The sequence below is a fragment of the Myxocyprinus asiaticus genome, chromosome 49, assembly GCF_019703515.2.
Source record: "Myxocyprinus asiaticus isolate MX2 ecotype Aquarium Trade chromosome 49, UBuf_Myxa_2, whole genome shotgun sequence".
Lineage (NCBI taxonomy): Eukaryota > Metazoa > Chordata > Actinopteri > Cypriniformes > Catostomidae > Myxocyprinus > Myxocyprinus asiaticus.
In genome coordinates, this window is record NC_059392.1 from 25,067,606 (window position 1) to 25,083,845 (window position 16,240).

Sequence of the window (16,240 nt, forward strand, 5' to 3'; positions counted from 1 at the left end):
TTTGAAGGCAACTCTATAGCCCCCTTGAGTGCTGTGGTTGTTTATTGCGAAACCCATGAAAGAGCACACATTACTGTACTGTATGTACAATAGGACCCCATGTTGGCAATGCATTGGCCAAGCACTCACACTTTTGCGTACTTGAGTAAAGTATGTTTTTGGACTTGTGCTCTACTGTTGTGTTCTCTTTTTTTACTGTCCTCTTGGAAACCAGATTCTCATTGTGCTCTTTTTAATAGGAGGTGTGCCCCAAGTCCATGTACTCGATCCTAACATATTGTTGGAGAGTACAAAAACACAAGCACACACACACACACAAGTTGCAGGGGAAAAAAAAGAGAGAGAGAGAGAGAGAGTGAAGTGGAGAGATAGAGAGAGAGAGAGAGAGAGAGAGAGAGAGAGAGAGACTAGTAAATGAAAGCCATGCTCACCCCCAACAAGTGTGTGTATATGTAGATCACTGTGGGTGGGTGTGATTGAGACTTGCATCAGCAATCTCCTCCCTCCCTGGTCACTATACATTCTGGAGGACTCCTCACACTGTCTATCACTCAGCAGCTGCAAACAGAGAGCTGACAAAGTCCTGAACTCACACCAGCACCAGCAGAAGAACCAGCATCACCAGCAGTCTTGTTGAAGTCAGGCAGCATCCTCCATTGACTGGAGCAGAGCACCATGGCAGACAGCACTGTCCTCCGCCTGAGCCTCCTATTGACACTGACAGGAATTCTCCTTCTCGCATGCAGCTCTGCGCAGAGGGTCAGAGGCAAGTTCAGCACCACATTGCTGCATGCTTGCAGTGTGATTCCCTAGTTTCAGGTGTTAAGCATTAACTAGAACATGATGCACAGTGAAACAGTTCTGGTATATTTAAGATTGTGTTGTGATGCAAAGAAATAGTTTAGTGCCAATGGAGTGGCAGGTGTTGAGCTTTAACTAGGACAAGGTTCACTTTAAGTACCTACTAGTTCTGTTGACCTGTTGCATTTGCCTTGAAATTTATTCTTGCTTCACATGCATCAATTTTGTTTTCATAAATTTTCAAAAGAGAATATACAATGCATTTCACACTTATAGGTGCATTTGGGAGTGCATGTGTCGCTTGTTATAGAACATAGCGTGTATTAGGGGAATTACTGTATGTACTGGGTATACAGCGGACAGTACCTGTTTCTTGTGATTATAGCTGGGGCGAAGCCAAACTATGCAAAGGAAAAGATTTGGATGAATGGAACATGAAAAGTGCTGGAAAATCAGGCATTTGCAATTTGCTGAATCTTTACAGTGCTGGTGTAGAAGTCCAGCATTGACTTCAGAAACCAGTCAGAGACTGTAATTTCTGCCTTTGCGCTAGTTATGCAAAGTGACAAATGTAATTTTGATGGACTAAGATTTCAAACACAGGCTTAGAACAATAGAGCAGTAATGGTTACCTTATGGCACATGCAGCTGGCCAAAATCAATGTTTCTTTTGTGCAGCTGTGTGTGTTACGTGCTAGAAAGTGCACCACAGCATGTGTGTATGTATATTCCAAAAGGAAACTTGATTGTGTGTGTTTTAATATGTGTGTGTGTGTGTGTGCACGCGCTTATGAATACATTGCACATTAGGAATCTGAAACGGCAGTTCAAAATAGGTTTATGCGAATGTGTGTGTGTATGCTCGACCTAGCTAACAAATTTGTGTTATTAAAATGTTTTCCAACTTTACATTTGGGTTCTAGGAAAATGTCCAGTTTTCTTACCTTGAGTAGAATGTTATTGTGCAGACTTCTTTATCAGATTTTACTCTCAGAAGGGACGTTTGAACAAACTTGTACTAAGAACGCTTTGTCCTAACATTGTGAGAACTTTTATTCATTACTAATAAAGTATGAAGAAGGTCATAAGGATGTTCTATTTATGTTATTTTAACAATGTTTGTTCCTAACTCTTACATAACCAAAGTTTCCAATGTTGTTGGAACATTCCCTGTTAGGTAGGCAGCACCATCTACATCAGTGCCGGAGGTGTTTGTGCATGTGTAGAGCGTATCTTTGCAAGATCTCATCCAGCGTCCCTGTGTGCTCAGATTAGCTACAACATTAGTAATACAACCTCTCAGTTCACTATCAGCACTCTGTTCATCAGCTATTAAAAACCACCTCCATCTCCAGAGGGAGAGAATGTCTGCTCTGGCTCAGTGCCCCGTCTCCTGTGCTGTGCGTCACTCAGCACAGCTAGTCAATCAGCCCAGCAGCATTCTGTGTTTTCATTTCATTGGCCAACTCCATTTCTTTACTGGATAAAAGGCAAACAGAATGTTCAAATTAATGAATGTAGCTATGTTCAAAAAGTCTTGTTTTTGCCCATAAGACATGTTTAAAATATAATCATCTCATGAATTCTTTTTGATAATTGACCCCATAGAGGGGGACCATTAGTCTGAGCTGTCTGCTTTCTCGTCTGGCATAACCAACATAAGCTGGTTAGCTGGTCTTATGCGGTCTCCCTGTCTGGTCAAGCTGGTTTTAAAAGGCCAGACTGGGAGATCAGCTTAAATCAGCCAAGACCATCTTTAAGCATCTGAGACTAGTTTAGGCTGGGGTTTCTCCACTGTAGATGAGTGCCCTTGAGTGAGAATTTGGGACACTCTGGATACCGTATTAGTGATAAAGGGTTGCCTTTGTGCTACTAATACAAGTTAATATAAAATCATGTCTGGATGAGCAACTCAGAAGAGTTAGAACAAGACAGAAAGGATGAAAGGATTTGGGGGGTGAAGGGGAGAGGAAAGCAGCTGTTGAGTGCAGAGATCAGTACTGTTGTAAATGTGCCTGGAAGATCAATGATTTGCTGAAGTCTGGGAAAACGGTAGATTTACACGCCCTCTGAGCCCTCAGGTGATTCACTTCTTCTGAAGTTCAGTGCCATTTTTAAATCATCTGCATGGATATTTAGCTCATGTTTATCCTATAATGTTGTTAAAAAGAGTCTGGAGTTCTACATTAAGACTGGACATCTAGATTTTCCATGAAAAGTGCACAGGTGACCGTTCTTTGTGAACTAAACATAATTAAAATGTATGTAAAGATGTTTTTTGAAAGATGAACATGAAGATAAAAAAAAATAAATAAAAAAAAGACAATAAAAAAAAGACGAAAAAAAAAAGTACTTTTTCAAAATAAATCACTTGATTTGATAAAGTTAACAAATGCAGGCTTGGCAAGTACCTTGTATAGCATGGCCTCAGTCCCAAGGGATTGCTGTGAATCAAACAGACCCTTCAAAAAATCACTGTGTTTATAAATTATGTTTCAAGTGGAACAAGTGCCAGACGTGACACAGTCCAATATAAACTGGACCGTATTCATTCGAATGCTAAAAAAATACAGTATCTGACAGAACACAGTTTGGGGCAGGGCTTTGGACGTGGGTTGATCAGCCCTGGTCTGGAAATCATTCAACTTCTGCATCTGGAAAGAGCATGCATGATTACGCTTGTCAGTGGTGTCAAATGAGGTATACTCCCCGACCCCTCACCCCTTGTGCTTCCCCCCACATCAGTGTATTTGGCCCACCCTCTGCATTTCTAGTTTTTTAGGGCACTGCATCAAATCTCTGTTTGAAAACACAGGAAAGAATAATTAACATTGAATGGATCAATTTTCTTTTGCATTCAGGTCTGACAAAAAACATGTGACTGGAAACAAATCTTTTGAATGACAATTAGAGGTGCAAAATACCATTAAATGCTCAAATTATATCATGTTGCTACCTGTAAATGTATTTACTTTGCCAAGTGAAGTGAGCACATATACGTCAGTTGATCTGTTGAATACTCTTAGGGATCAGAAATGTTTTTCTCTCGAAGCAGAGACGTGATATCTAGTTTTGGATTGTTGATTTTGTAATAAGCATGATAATGTCACCAGGGATAACTTCAAGAGCAAAATTTGTTTATTGATAATAATGAACGTTGGAAATATTCTCTTCTTTTACATCACACTGTCTTATGTTCCACCTGTGGATTCCATTGTACTGCTCAGTGGCCATGACTGGAGAACTTTTAAGATATTAAAAGAGAACTATACAGGTAAAGTTTGTCAAGCCAAACTCTGATGTTGGCTTGACAAAGCCTTGTCTGAAATACAGATAGATAGTTAGATAGATAGAGAGAGAGAGAGAGAGAGAGAGAGAGAGAGAGAGAGAGAGCAGAAAAAAGGCCTCGTGTTTGTTTACATTCAAATATTTTGACAGATGGAGTTCACGAACATTCCGTTGGCTCGTTTGAACATTCCGTTGGCTCGTTTCAGGCTGTTTCTCAATGCAAATGGACCTGCATTCTTATGAAGACTAGTCTTTCCAAGCTATCTTGGTAGACCGAACTCGGAAGGACAGGAGGACGTAGAACGCATCTGTTGCGAGCTTTGAAATGTGCTGCAATATTAATGCTGCACAATTAACCATACCAGCACATTTGTAGCAAGTGAGAGAACTACTGGTATTATCACACACCAGTGACAGCATTATTATCATTACACCAGTGAGATTTTGCAGGACATGTGACACGTTAAAAGAATAAAGTCTGCAAACAATTGTTTCCTCCATGTGTTTATTTCTATATTAAAATTATGCACAACAAAACAACAAATGTTGTCAGAGTATAAATAATCTCACGAGCCATCAGACTTTCGCAAGCTTACAGCGGGAAAGCGCAAGCTTACTCTTGAGGGAAAACAAAACGATAAATGTCCTTTGTCTGCCACCATAGTACCAGGTGCATGCTCACAAGTCACCATCCGATACATCATTGATATTCAGCCTTATCGAGAACACAACTGGGTAATTTTATGCATTCTCGGTACTTGCGTTCTTGAGTATTGGAAATGAACTTTGGCAGTGGATGATGCCGTATGAGTCCATGAGAACACAAAAGAACGCACATTGAGAAACAGCCTCAGTCAATGTAACTCTGTGGGATTTTTCAGATTTTGCATCATCCGCTATAGGAAAACCATTAGTATGATCAGTTAAAAAAGACAACGCATTCCGAGTCAGGACAGACTGAAGGAATGTGCCAAGTTTGGTGGACATAGCTTGAAAGCTCTAGGATGAGTTACAGTCAGAGTTTTTGGTCCATTTCTGTAGAAGAACAGGATGTTGGCTTTGTCGAGCCATCAAGCCATATAAGCCAAAAAAAAAAAAAAACGAATTAAATACTTACACAACCACCAAATTAATGGATTTTTCATTGCCTTCAAAATTGCTTTTTCTCACCCCTGACCACAGAGGTCAAACCATTGTCCAGTCCTCATCCACTGGCATGGCAAAACTCTTGTAACTCCAAAGTGACTTTTTTTTTTCTACTTGTCAGATTTTAAACAATAACATTTTTGGAATGAATACATCCCTCAGCTACAACCATTAAAAGCTTTGTGGTAACAAGCTGGTGAGCACAGGTAAACCAGTAATACCACTCAACCGCAAGAATCATGCCCACTCATGACTCAGAGCCTTGGCCCCAATCTAAAGCAATACTGACACACTTTAGAAATCCAAAAAGACATTTGAAAGAATAAAGAAACAAGACTGCACTTGCACTTTATAGTCAATCAAAGTGATACAGTACATAGCTGTCAAATGTTGGGGAAGTCCTCTAACAGAGCTCACCTTCCAAGAGCTTTGTATACCCTTCACTAAGGAGTTTATTTTTACAATGATCCCCGTAATTCCGAAGTATGCCTTTCTTCCAATGTAAGTACAAATCCAGCAGCTTCCCTGACCACACACAATTCCTCTTGTTTGTTTAACTGATTCAAAAGATTAAGAAGCTGTGGATGAGAAGAGTTACTGAATTATCCTGTAGATTTTCCATCTCTACTTCATCACTGGACCATCTGAATGGTGTCTTCTTAATGAGCCTCATTAATATGAGTTGCGGTTTAATGATGCTCCATCTTGACTTTGACAGATGGGGCTAATGAGAAAGACCTACCAAGCTTGTAATTATTTGTAAAAGTTAGATACACACATTGATTTCCAAAAGCCCACACGGAGCCAGTTTAAATCAGTTTAAGGTATATGTCCTATGTCCTCTTTAACCCAGTGTAATCATTAAACACTTTTGATCAATGGCAAGAAGATGTAAGCAGAAAATCGGGTGGCTTATTGGATTTAGAGTACACCTGAAGCTGACTCATGGCATTTTCCATGCTGCAAATTATCCTTTGAAATGACAGTGAAAGACGACGCTGGTATAAAAGGAGGTAATTTATAATGAATTGCTTGGCACCGGCTTGGACAGGGCTGCCAACTCTCACGCTCTCACACCACACATCCCTTTTCTCACTCAGTGATAACGTCGTGGAGCAAAGAGGGCACTGACAGTGCACGGACAGACAAGACAGATCAGGCAGCACCGTGCAGCAGCGAGTTATTTAGACCAATCGGGGGAAAGCAGCAGCACAGCGTCCACCCCCCCACCCCCCCCAAACAACTCTCACGGAGTTTAGAGCAATAATGATCTGATCACATTAAATGTGACGTTTGACACCGTGTCAAATTCTCGAAATCGTACAAACCCTCAATGGCTCATAATTTCTAAGAAAATATAGCGTGGTGTAACAGAGGCAAAATATTGGAGGTCCATATGCTACTGTGCTTTGCGAGGAGCTGCAAACTGTGGAAACGACTGTCCTTGATTTACCTCGACGATAATTTTCATGGCACACACTTTTTGTGCTCCTCAAAAGAGCTCTCCTTCATCCCCCCTTGGCCTCATAAATCAATAAATCCCACAAATTCACAAACCTCATCCAACACATGGGAAACATAAAGTCCTGCGATTTTCTCCTAATTTACTCTTAAAGTAATTGATCATTTATTCACTGCGGTGCTCAGAATGTCACTTTTTTTTTTTTTTTTTTAGGAAATTCCTCTTTACTGCCATTGAATGTACAAATGCTGAGAACATCTGAGGAGATCCAGCACTAATTGTTTATTATATATGTATATATTTTTTGAAGAGCCAATTAAAAGTAATTCCAATACCATTTATTTTCTCTTCACAGTAAGAAGACAGAATATGAAGGTTCGAATCAACGCTACTGGTGATACCATAGTTCTGAAGTTTGTTAGACCCAACCCTGACATCAAGCTTGAGGGATACATCCTAGGCTATGGTTCCAGCATGTTCTCCAAACAGTTCATCCAGCTTCCAGAAAACGGAGAACCCTATGAGACTGAGATTGGTAAATTCCAGTGTAACCACAGACAGCTGATACTTTAATTTAAAGACTGAAGTCTTCCCTCTATAGTGCGAATGAAACCCACAAAACAATATGAGTGATTGTTTTGTGGGTTAGCACAGGCTTAGGGGAATAACCACAAAAGGTTAATTTCTTGACCCATCAAAACCACCATCTTGATTTGTGCACCTACAATTGGCCAACTCTTCCATTATTTTAAAACGTAAACTATACTTGAACCCAAATTGAGTGGTATTTGTTGAGGCTTTTGCAACCACAGTATTTATGTCATCACCAAAAATGCACAAGAAAGTTCACTATGACACTTCCTTCAAGCCACAACAGATCACTTTTGACAAGGTGAGAAGGTCACACAGTACTCCCAGTAACACTACCCATGTTTATTTTTCCTTGCAAAATGACTTTCTGTTCACCATTCATCTTAATTAACCCCCATTCTCAAAGGAGCTCCAATCCCAGAGTTCAGTCTGAGAAGGTTAGGGTTAGGTCAACCACACTTTACCCTAAAGATAATGTTAGTTTTTACATAACAGGCCAACACCAGGTGGTTTATTTTGTTTCTAAAGGTATAACTTGCTATTGCTTTTGGAATCTTGTGGGTTTCGCCAGATTATGCACTTTACAATGTCAGATTATCTGAATAGAATGTTGAAGGGTATGTTTGGGTCTCTAGTGGACAAGGTCTCAGGGGTTAGTGGCCATGTACACCAAATGCGTTTTTGCGTTTGTTAATGTAAACATGCGCTTTGCATCTTTGAACGTTGCGCCGTGTCTCACTATTTTTTCAGCATTTCACACAGGAGTGCCATGTTTTTTAGATGCCGCATCAATCTTAAAAGAACTTCAACTTTTTCAAATTCCATGTTTTGCACTACATCTTAGGGCTGCACAATTAATCAAAAAAATATTTAAGATTAGAGTTACAGTTGGCACAATCAACTAATTGTAAAAATTGTCAATTATAGCAGTCCATGTTTGTCTGCTCATGTTGCATCACAATGTTCTATTTCATTTACTATTTAATGTGTGTTTTTGAAGGGGTTGAGCATTGTAACCAATCCCAGACTAGTCTGTTGCTTCATCTTTAATTAATTCATAATTTTAAAAACAGTTTTGTTTTTTATGCTTCTACAGCTAGAGGGCCAATATGAAGTTGACCGTTAAAGCACTGTCTTTATTTACTGATGTTCAAAATAGCAATGAATTAGTTCAGGAATACTTATTTTGGATGTACAGTCAACATGCATGGCATGCAGCGCAATTTCAATATCAAGGAAAATAATCAAAAATTATTATATTAGTCATAATTGTGCAGCACTAGCTTTTTTAGCACAAGAATGCATTCAGTCTGTATAGCCCCTTAACCTCCAAGTCTAGTCTTTTGAATTTCTGTGCAATGGAAAGGACCGATACAGGCAAAAATAATTACACACCAATGCTTATCCAGGAGCTCGCAAACAAAGCATTGTTTGTTCTGAAAAGAAGGGCCTCTGAGATTTTGGCCTAGGTTCTGCTTCTTTACCTATGCGAATTCAGCACAGGAACACACAGTCACATCATTATTCAATACTGGCTGCAGGCTAAAGGATCATCATTCCAAAATTTACAGTGTGCGCCGAGATTTAAATTTGAAACACGTGCACAGAAGATGGTGAAAACACAGTTAATGGCATCTTCCCAGCTTTAAAAAACACACAAGCACACTCACAAACGTCCATATTGTTGCGGACTTTGGTACTGGCATGTTTTGTATCACACTAATGGGCTTTCTGTCTAAATGAGTTTTCCTGTTTTTATATTCAGAACTATTACAAAGGCATAAATAATAATTTTATCACCCTAACAAATCAAATTTTGGTTTTATTCTGGGTTAGAGTGGAAACATGGATGTTTAACAAACTCTTTTCATCACAAAGTTATAAACTGTGTGCAAAGCTTCACATTATACAACTCAAGACATTTTACTAAACAAAAGTCCACAAGAACCTTTCGGAAATCTTTTATTGCCACACAAATATTTAATTTCCTCAGGATTTTTGTTGATGCATGTTGCTGCCTGTGTATCTCTTTGCATTGTTCTTTTAGTCAAGTTAGCCAAAAGTTTATAAAAGACTCTTTTGTAGCATCATGACATCTATCTTGAATAACTTGAGATATTTGCCTTCATAGATGCTGAGCCCAAGTACCTAGTGGCTGTTCAACCTATCCCAACCAATGATGTGAAGAAGCATTGTACAGGTACATGGTGCATACGTTAGCGGTTTTAGCATGCTAGCACATCTAGCTGTGTTTTTAGCAAAAACATACATTAAGCATTTGCAATGGATTAAGAATCCAAATAGTCCATGACACTTAGTGGCTGTTCAACCTATCCCAACCAACAATGAGAAGAAGCATTGTACAGGTACATGGTGCAGACGTTGGCGGTTTTAGCATGCAAGCATATTTAGTGGAAAATATGCAACAGATGTGCTATTGAGTCAACAGGTGAAACTTGAGGTTTGAAGACCTCTAATAAGCATTAGATAGAACAAATATTCCACTGCTAACTCTTATTATATGTGGGCATGAAACAGGTAAAGTGAACCTGGACAAACCTCTCCACCTGGTGATCGATTCTGTTACACCAACATCGGTGCTCCTATCTTGGGGAACCTACTTAAAGACACCCTATGAAGGAAACATCATGAATGACTGCTTGGAGGATGGGTGAGTTATTCACTTCACATCTGGATTTTTACTAACTATATGAATGCCCCAAATCCCAGAGGAAGACTTCATTCACTTCACTTCATATTAAGGGACCATTTAACCTAAACAACATGGAAAAACACTAAGATTGTGTGTAAAGGTTAGGGGGGGAAAATACTAAAATAACATAGATGGATCCTCCTTGTGATGTTGTGAGTATTTAATCTAGATTTATTTAAATCTTTAGCAGTGAAAACTAATAAAGAAGTTGACAAATTAAGTTTCAGGAATGCTATGCTAAACTTTAAAAACTGTACTGTAACGTTCTACTAATGTTAAGAAAACTGCACGTTTTAAAACCACACAAAACCTACAAACCACAATGTAACATTTGTGAAACTTTTAAAGAACATAAATATGTTAGCTGGACTGTCTCCAATGTTTATGGAGCCCATCCTAGAAGCATTACAGTGCATGCAAAAAAAAAAAAAAGAGTTTTATTCAATGATCTCACTGCACTGACAGGAGACTGGATTTATGTTGCGTAACCATTCAATAGTGAGCGATTCAACGAGTGTGATGTTTTTCTACAGTGAGGGAAAAAAATGCGTGGGATATGGATCCCTGCCATTGCAGGTGTGTGCCTACATGTTAAAATGCTTTTTGAGGATACATGCACTGTTGGGACACACTGATATGCTCTCTACCTCCCTCACTAGCTCTGGTTTTCATATACAGAAGTATGTGAAAGCTTTTTTCTTCCTTTAAGGGGAGACTTTTGGAAACGCCATTGGAAATGTTGACCTGGGCCAAAAGAGTTGGGAGCTAAAGTCTTGTACCAGCACTGCTCTTAATAAACCTATCGTCAGCCCCTCTTTTTAATGCCCCACCACTGTTATGGTGAGAGAAAACCAGGTTACTAAGAGACCGAGACCTCCCCTGCTGAAAAGACCAGCTTAGACCACCATCAGATTCCATGTGGGTCTAGGCTGTTTTATGTTGGTTAGTGCTGGTTTGGTGCAGTTTGAGTCACTATTTGCATCACTCCGCTTGTCAGTGTTTGAGGCTTTTCAGATCTTTTGATTCTTTTAGTGACAGTTTCTGCAGTTTTCATCTTTACACCAGTAGGTGGCGACAAATGAGCATCATTTAAGTTAAAAGTAAGTCATTAAATCATTGACTCAACTGAACAAGAAAGATTTGTTTACTAAAAGGATTAACTTAAAAATACTTGTTTCAATCTAGTGTTTCGTTCGTGTACGAATCAGAGTATGAGAGCAGCCCTTATAAAAAAACATCTAACTTGCTGCAAATTTGTCACTCATTATTTTCACATGCAAATGAGCTTGTGATTCACTGCATTGTAACTTCCCTTACAAAAATTGAGAGTTCATGTCTCTCAATACTCATTATTTTCACAAGTTTGCCGAAAAGCTAATTTGCATGTGAAAATAATAAGTGGTGAATTTGCGGCAAGTTTGCTGCAAACTCTCTCGATTTTTGTAAGGGTTATTCAATATTATTTACTTGTCTGTTGAACTATTGTTTTAAAGCATTTTCAGCAGGGTCATCTCTTGAACAGGCTACATGTATTTGACTATATTGACAGAATTAGCATGTAAAATTGTTAAGTGTTAAAATGACTCTGGATCCATTTGTGTCCTACTGTTTGTGGATATTTAAATAACCTTTGTACGATCTGTCTTTGAAACCCATGCAGGCATTACACCATTCGCTACAGAGAGAGAAACCGGAAGTGGATCTACCAGACCTGCCCTACCTCCGATACTGTGATTGACAACCTCAAGCCCAACACACCCTATGAGTTTGGCATCAGACCCAACAAAGATGAACGCAGCGGAGTGTGGAGCAAGCCAGTTATCCACAACACCAACATGGGAGGTAGGAGACAACCCAACAATCTATTCAAAGTTGTTTTTGGATGGAAATCTGGACGATGATCAAGTGCAAGTCACACCTATACTGTTTGTTATTATTTTTCAGACAAAAGCATGCAGATAACCTACAAGCCCAACCGACCCCCTTTTGCCAAGACTTTGGTATGTAATATTGCTGCTTGTCAAATTGGTCTACAGAGAATTATGAATTGTTTGACTGTCACCATAATGACTTGAACAGGCAAAACCACTTAAAACAGGCCATGCACAACTTTTATTGCTTGTAATGTTGTTGTGATTTGATTCAAAACATGTTCACATTCTGGGACAGAAAGAAAGAGACATAATGAGAGAGAATCATTCACTTTCTCTCACTGATATGGTTGTTTCTGAATTTACTTTTTGGTTTGGCACCACAAAAATATGCTAATAGAGTCGATTTTACACTCTGAAGTAGTTTGTATCTTTCGTCTGTCCATGATCCTCTTTTTAGTGGTGCTTGCTAAGGCATTTTATTACTATTGCTTAAACTTAAAAACCCCTTACCCTAAGCATTAAACTTCAAAGCATAACTCCCATATACTTATATTGAAGAATGGACCTGAGCCATATGTAGGGACCAGAATATTTTAAGGCCCTTTCCAACTGCAGAAACTAAAGCAAGTTTTAGATACTTTTATTCAGAGCTACTCCTTTTCAGCATTTTCACACACGAGGAACTGTAGTTCTTCTTAGCTGCTTAGAAATACTTTTTTTGCTCTGATTCTGGGGTTGGTACTTTTGGGTGAAGAGAGACTGTAGGAGTTGCTGCAGCCTGTGATTGGTCAAACATATATGATGCACAAAGTAATGAAATGCAAAGAGTCGGCAGCTAGAAAGTTCAAGGAGTAAGAACCAGAACTGTTTGTGGGAAAGGGGCTGTAGAGATCATCATGCAATGCCCTAGAAACCACCCAGAACACCCTAGCAACCGCAGAGCAATGCCCTGACAACCACCCAGAACAGCCTAGCATTGTGGCGGCAAGTTTTGTATAGGCAAGCACCACTCACATATTCTTCAGAAGATATAAAAACCTAGTTCTTCCGTACTGTATTACAAGCACTATATTTTCTCACTTTTTTCTTCACAATTTTCTTTTTCCTTGCCTTAGCTCATGATAGTCTATTGTCCATCCTGCTGTTCATCATACTTTCAATCCCTTGAGCCAAGAATCCGTTGTTGGCATGTTTGTATGTGTAAGGGACACAATCTTCTTAGTGGAAGCTGGAATAAATGCATGCCTTTCAGGGGATTTTATGAACACTTTAGTTACAGTGAAGATACCCTGATTACAGAGTTCTTTTACATGCAATACAAAGAAAGAGGGCTGTTCTGTGTTCTTTAACTATATACTTCTTTTTTTAATGAGGGAAGGACAAAATGTTTGTAACCCTCTTTTTACAGGCTGGACCCCACGGCAGTCTGTTCCCACCTCGACATGGTAAGACCATTAACTACTACTTTTAAGAATTGGTCCAGATGTAATAATTAAAGCAAGACTTGCACTTTATAAAGGGATAGTTCACCCAGAAATGAAAATTCTGTTATTACTTACTCACTCATGTTGTTCCAGACCCATATGTGGGAAATTTCCTCATATGTGGGAAAATTGTGTAGAGATTTTGAAGAAGGGGCATCCATGGGCTATCAAGCTCCAAAAATTATGAAAAAGCACCATAAATGTACAAAAAATGTAGTTCATATGAATGATGTGCTACATTATTAGTTTTCTGAAGCCATGCGATAGCTTCATGTGAAGAAAAATATAAGCCTTTATTTAGACCATGGCAAGATAGTTGGTGCCAGACGGGCTGGTTTGAGTATTTCTGTAACTGCTGATCTCCTGGGATTTTCACGCACAACAGTCTCTAGAGTTTACTCAGAATAGTGCCAAAAAAAAAAAAAAAAAAAAAAACGTCAAGTGAGTGGCAGTTCTGTGGACAGAAACACCTTGTTAATGAGAGAGGTCAATGGAGAATGGCCAGGGCTCCGTTTCCCAAAAGCATTGAAAGCAGCATTTCCCAAAAGCATCTTAAGCCTAAGCAGATCGTAGAAACCATTGGCTCCAATGGTCTCTATGATCTGCTTAAGATGCTTTGAGGAAACGCTGCCCAGATTGGTTCGAGCTGACAGAAAGGTTTGCACAACACATCGAACCTTGAGGTGGATGGGCTACAACAGCAAAAGACCATATCAGGCACTTTGTTATGACCATAGTGTTCCTACTAAAGTGCTCAGTGAGTGTATGTGGAAGTACCAATTGAGATATAAGAGCTGTGATGAAGGGGTATTAATCTTAAATTGTATTCTGTTCCAAACACAAAGCAATCGTATGGCTTCTGATGACTTAAAATAAAGTGCGTGAATCTTATGAACTATTGTGATGAGACTTTTATGGTGCCTTTTTGGATTTACAGTATGCTGTATGGTCACTGTAATATCCAGTGAGTTAATGAGTGAGTATTTGAATAAATGATGACGGAATGTTCATTTTGGCTGAACCTTTAATATGTGTTTTAGTCCAAGGGTAAAATGGGACAAACTGAGCGTTTAATACCTTTTAGATCTGAAAGTGTGTTTTGTGTTGCTTTCTTCCTTCGCAATCTCCTTCCTAGCACTCCACAACAAAACCCAGCCAGGACTGTTCAAAACTCCAGGCTTTAATGGAGCTCCCAAGACATCTTTTGGTAATTTTCCCTATCATTTTCTCTCATTCTTTCTTTTTGCACTCTTTCTTTTACCCTTGGTTTTATTTCAGTTTTAAACTGACACTTTACGTCACAAAACAAAGTATAGACTTTAACATTTAATACTCTCTCCCTCTCAAGAGCCTTGTTGGGGAAGCCTGCTCACTCTCTTTGTTTTTTCTTTTTCCTTTTATGAAACATTGCGTTATTTCCCACAGCGCCACCAATGGGCCAACAAGGAACCGTTGCTGCTCCTAGAGCCAATGAGCCAAAATGGCCTCAGCTCCCATTGGGTAATCAAGAGAAGTTCTGTTTTGAATCACTCAGCTTATGAGCAGTCATTCGGTCATCGCTTTTCTGTCAGACTTATTGCTGGATGTGGGTAGGGATTATAGGAATAGTTCACCCCAAAATAACATTTCATAATTTACTCACTCTCTAGTTGTTCCAAAGAACACAAAAGGAGATATTTTAAAGAATCCCTGACTTCCATACAATGGTAGCTCATAGTAACTCACTTTAAAGCATAAAAAAGCACCCAAAAGTGTCATAAAAGTAGTCCATGTGACTCGTGCATCATATTTCAAGGTTTTTGAAGGCATATGATTTAAAAGTTATATTACAGAGAAAATCTTGACTTCCGCAAAAGCTCTCCTGTGCATGAAAGAAGCTCGTTCATTATGGCTCTGTGTTCACGAGAGGATGTGTGTTGTTCACACATGGATTTGCGTTATTCACGCGAGGACTTGCGTTGTTCACGCAACATTTTGTATTGTTCACGTGACAACTAGTGTTGTTATGCGACAAGTTGCATTGTTCACGTGACAACTTGTGTTACTTATGCAACAACTTGCATTGTTCACATGAGAACTTGTGTCGTTTTTGCAACAACTTGCGTTGTTTTTGTGACAACTTGCATCGTTTACACAACAACTTGCATTGTTTGGTTGACAACTTGTGTTATGTGACAACTTGCGTTGTGTATGCAAAAAACTTGTGATGTTTAGGCAACAACTTGCATTGTTCACTTGACAACTTATGTTGTTTATGCAAAAACCTGCACAGTTTTTACTTTTGCAAGGTTTCAGCATGAGCCACTGTAAACAAGCTTCTCTCATGCACTCTATGGCAGAAATTATGATTTTCACTGTAAAATAACCCAATTAAATAAATTATTTAAATACATAAATACAAATTGGTTTCTCACCAAAACCTATTGAATGCCTTCAGAAGACTTGGGATATGATTAGGGATATACAATCGCATATATATATATATATATATATATATATATATATATATATATATATATATTTAATAGCACTTTTCTGAGCTTTTTAAGCTTTAAAGTGAGTCATTGCCAATTGCTATTTCATGGAAATCAGGAATTGCACCATTCCTTAACAATATTTCCTTGTGTAAGAGTCACATGGGTTTGGAAAAACATGACGGTGAGTAAATGATGACAGAATAAGCATTTTTGGGTGAACTATTCCTTTAAAGATATCTGCTGTTATTATTTGCTGCATGCTGGCATGATATGTAAGAACATTGAGTTAGAAAGTCTCAATCCCACCATGATGAGGATTCCTGGTCACTTCCACAGTGCAGAGGAAGTATGAGTGTAAGTTTTCTCAGGGTGCTGTGCAGCAAAAGCCCCTCTGTAGTCACGCA

The 16,240-nt window shown here is 39.0% G+C and overlaps 1 protein-coding gene across 6 annotated transcripts in view; it reads left to right on the forward strand.

Annotated features, from left to right (window-relative positions):
* The first annotated feature begins 508 nt into the window (after positions 1-508).
* Positions 509-16,240, forward strand: part of LOC127438192 (target of Nesh-SH3-like) — a 30,835-nt gene continuing 15,103 nt past the window's right edge. For 3 of the 6 annotated variants that reach the window (XM_051693569.1, XM_051693570.1, XM_051693571.1), the window contains exons 1-9: positions 509-770; positions 7,057-7,232; positions 9,420-9,488; positions 9,827-9,959; positions 11,662-11,843; positions 11,946-12,001; positions 13,284-13,320; positions 14,495-14,566; positions 14,785-14,859. In XM_051693569.1, coding sequence (XP_051549529.1) covers positions 676-770; positions 7,057-7,232; positions 9,420-9,488; positions 9,827-9,959; positions 11,662-11,843; positions 11,946-12,001; positions 13,284-13,320; positions 14,495-14,566; positions 14,785-14,859 — 895 coding nt within the window. In that variant the 5' untranslated portion in view covers positions 509-675. The remainder of the gene's footprint in view (positions 771-7,056; positions 7,233-9,419; positions 9,489-9,826; positions 9,960-11,661; positions 11,844-11,945; positions 12,002-13,283; positions 13,321-14,494; positions 14,567-14,784; positions 14,860-16,240) is intronic. The other 3 variants (XM_051693568.1, XM_051693572.1, XM_051693574.1) reach the window with 3 other exon arrangements.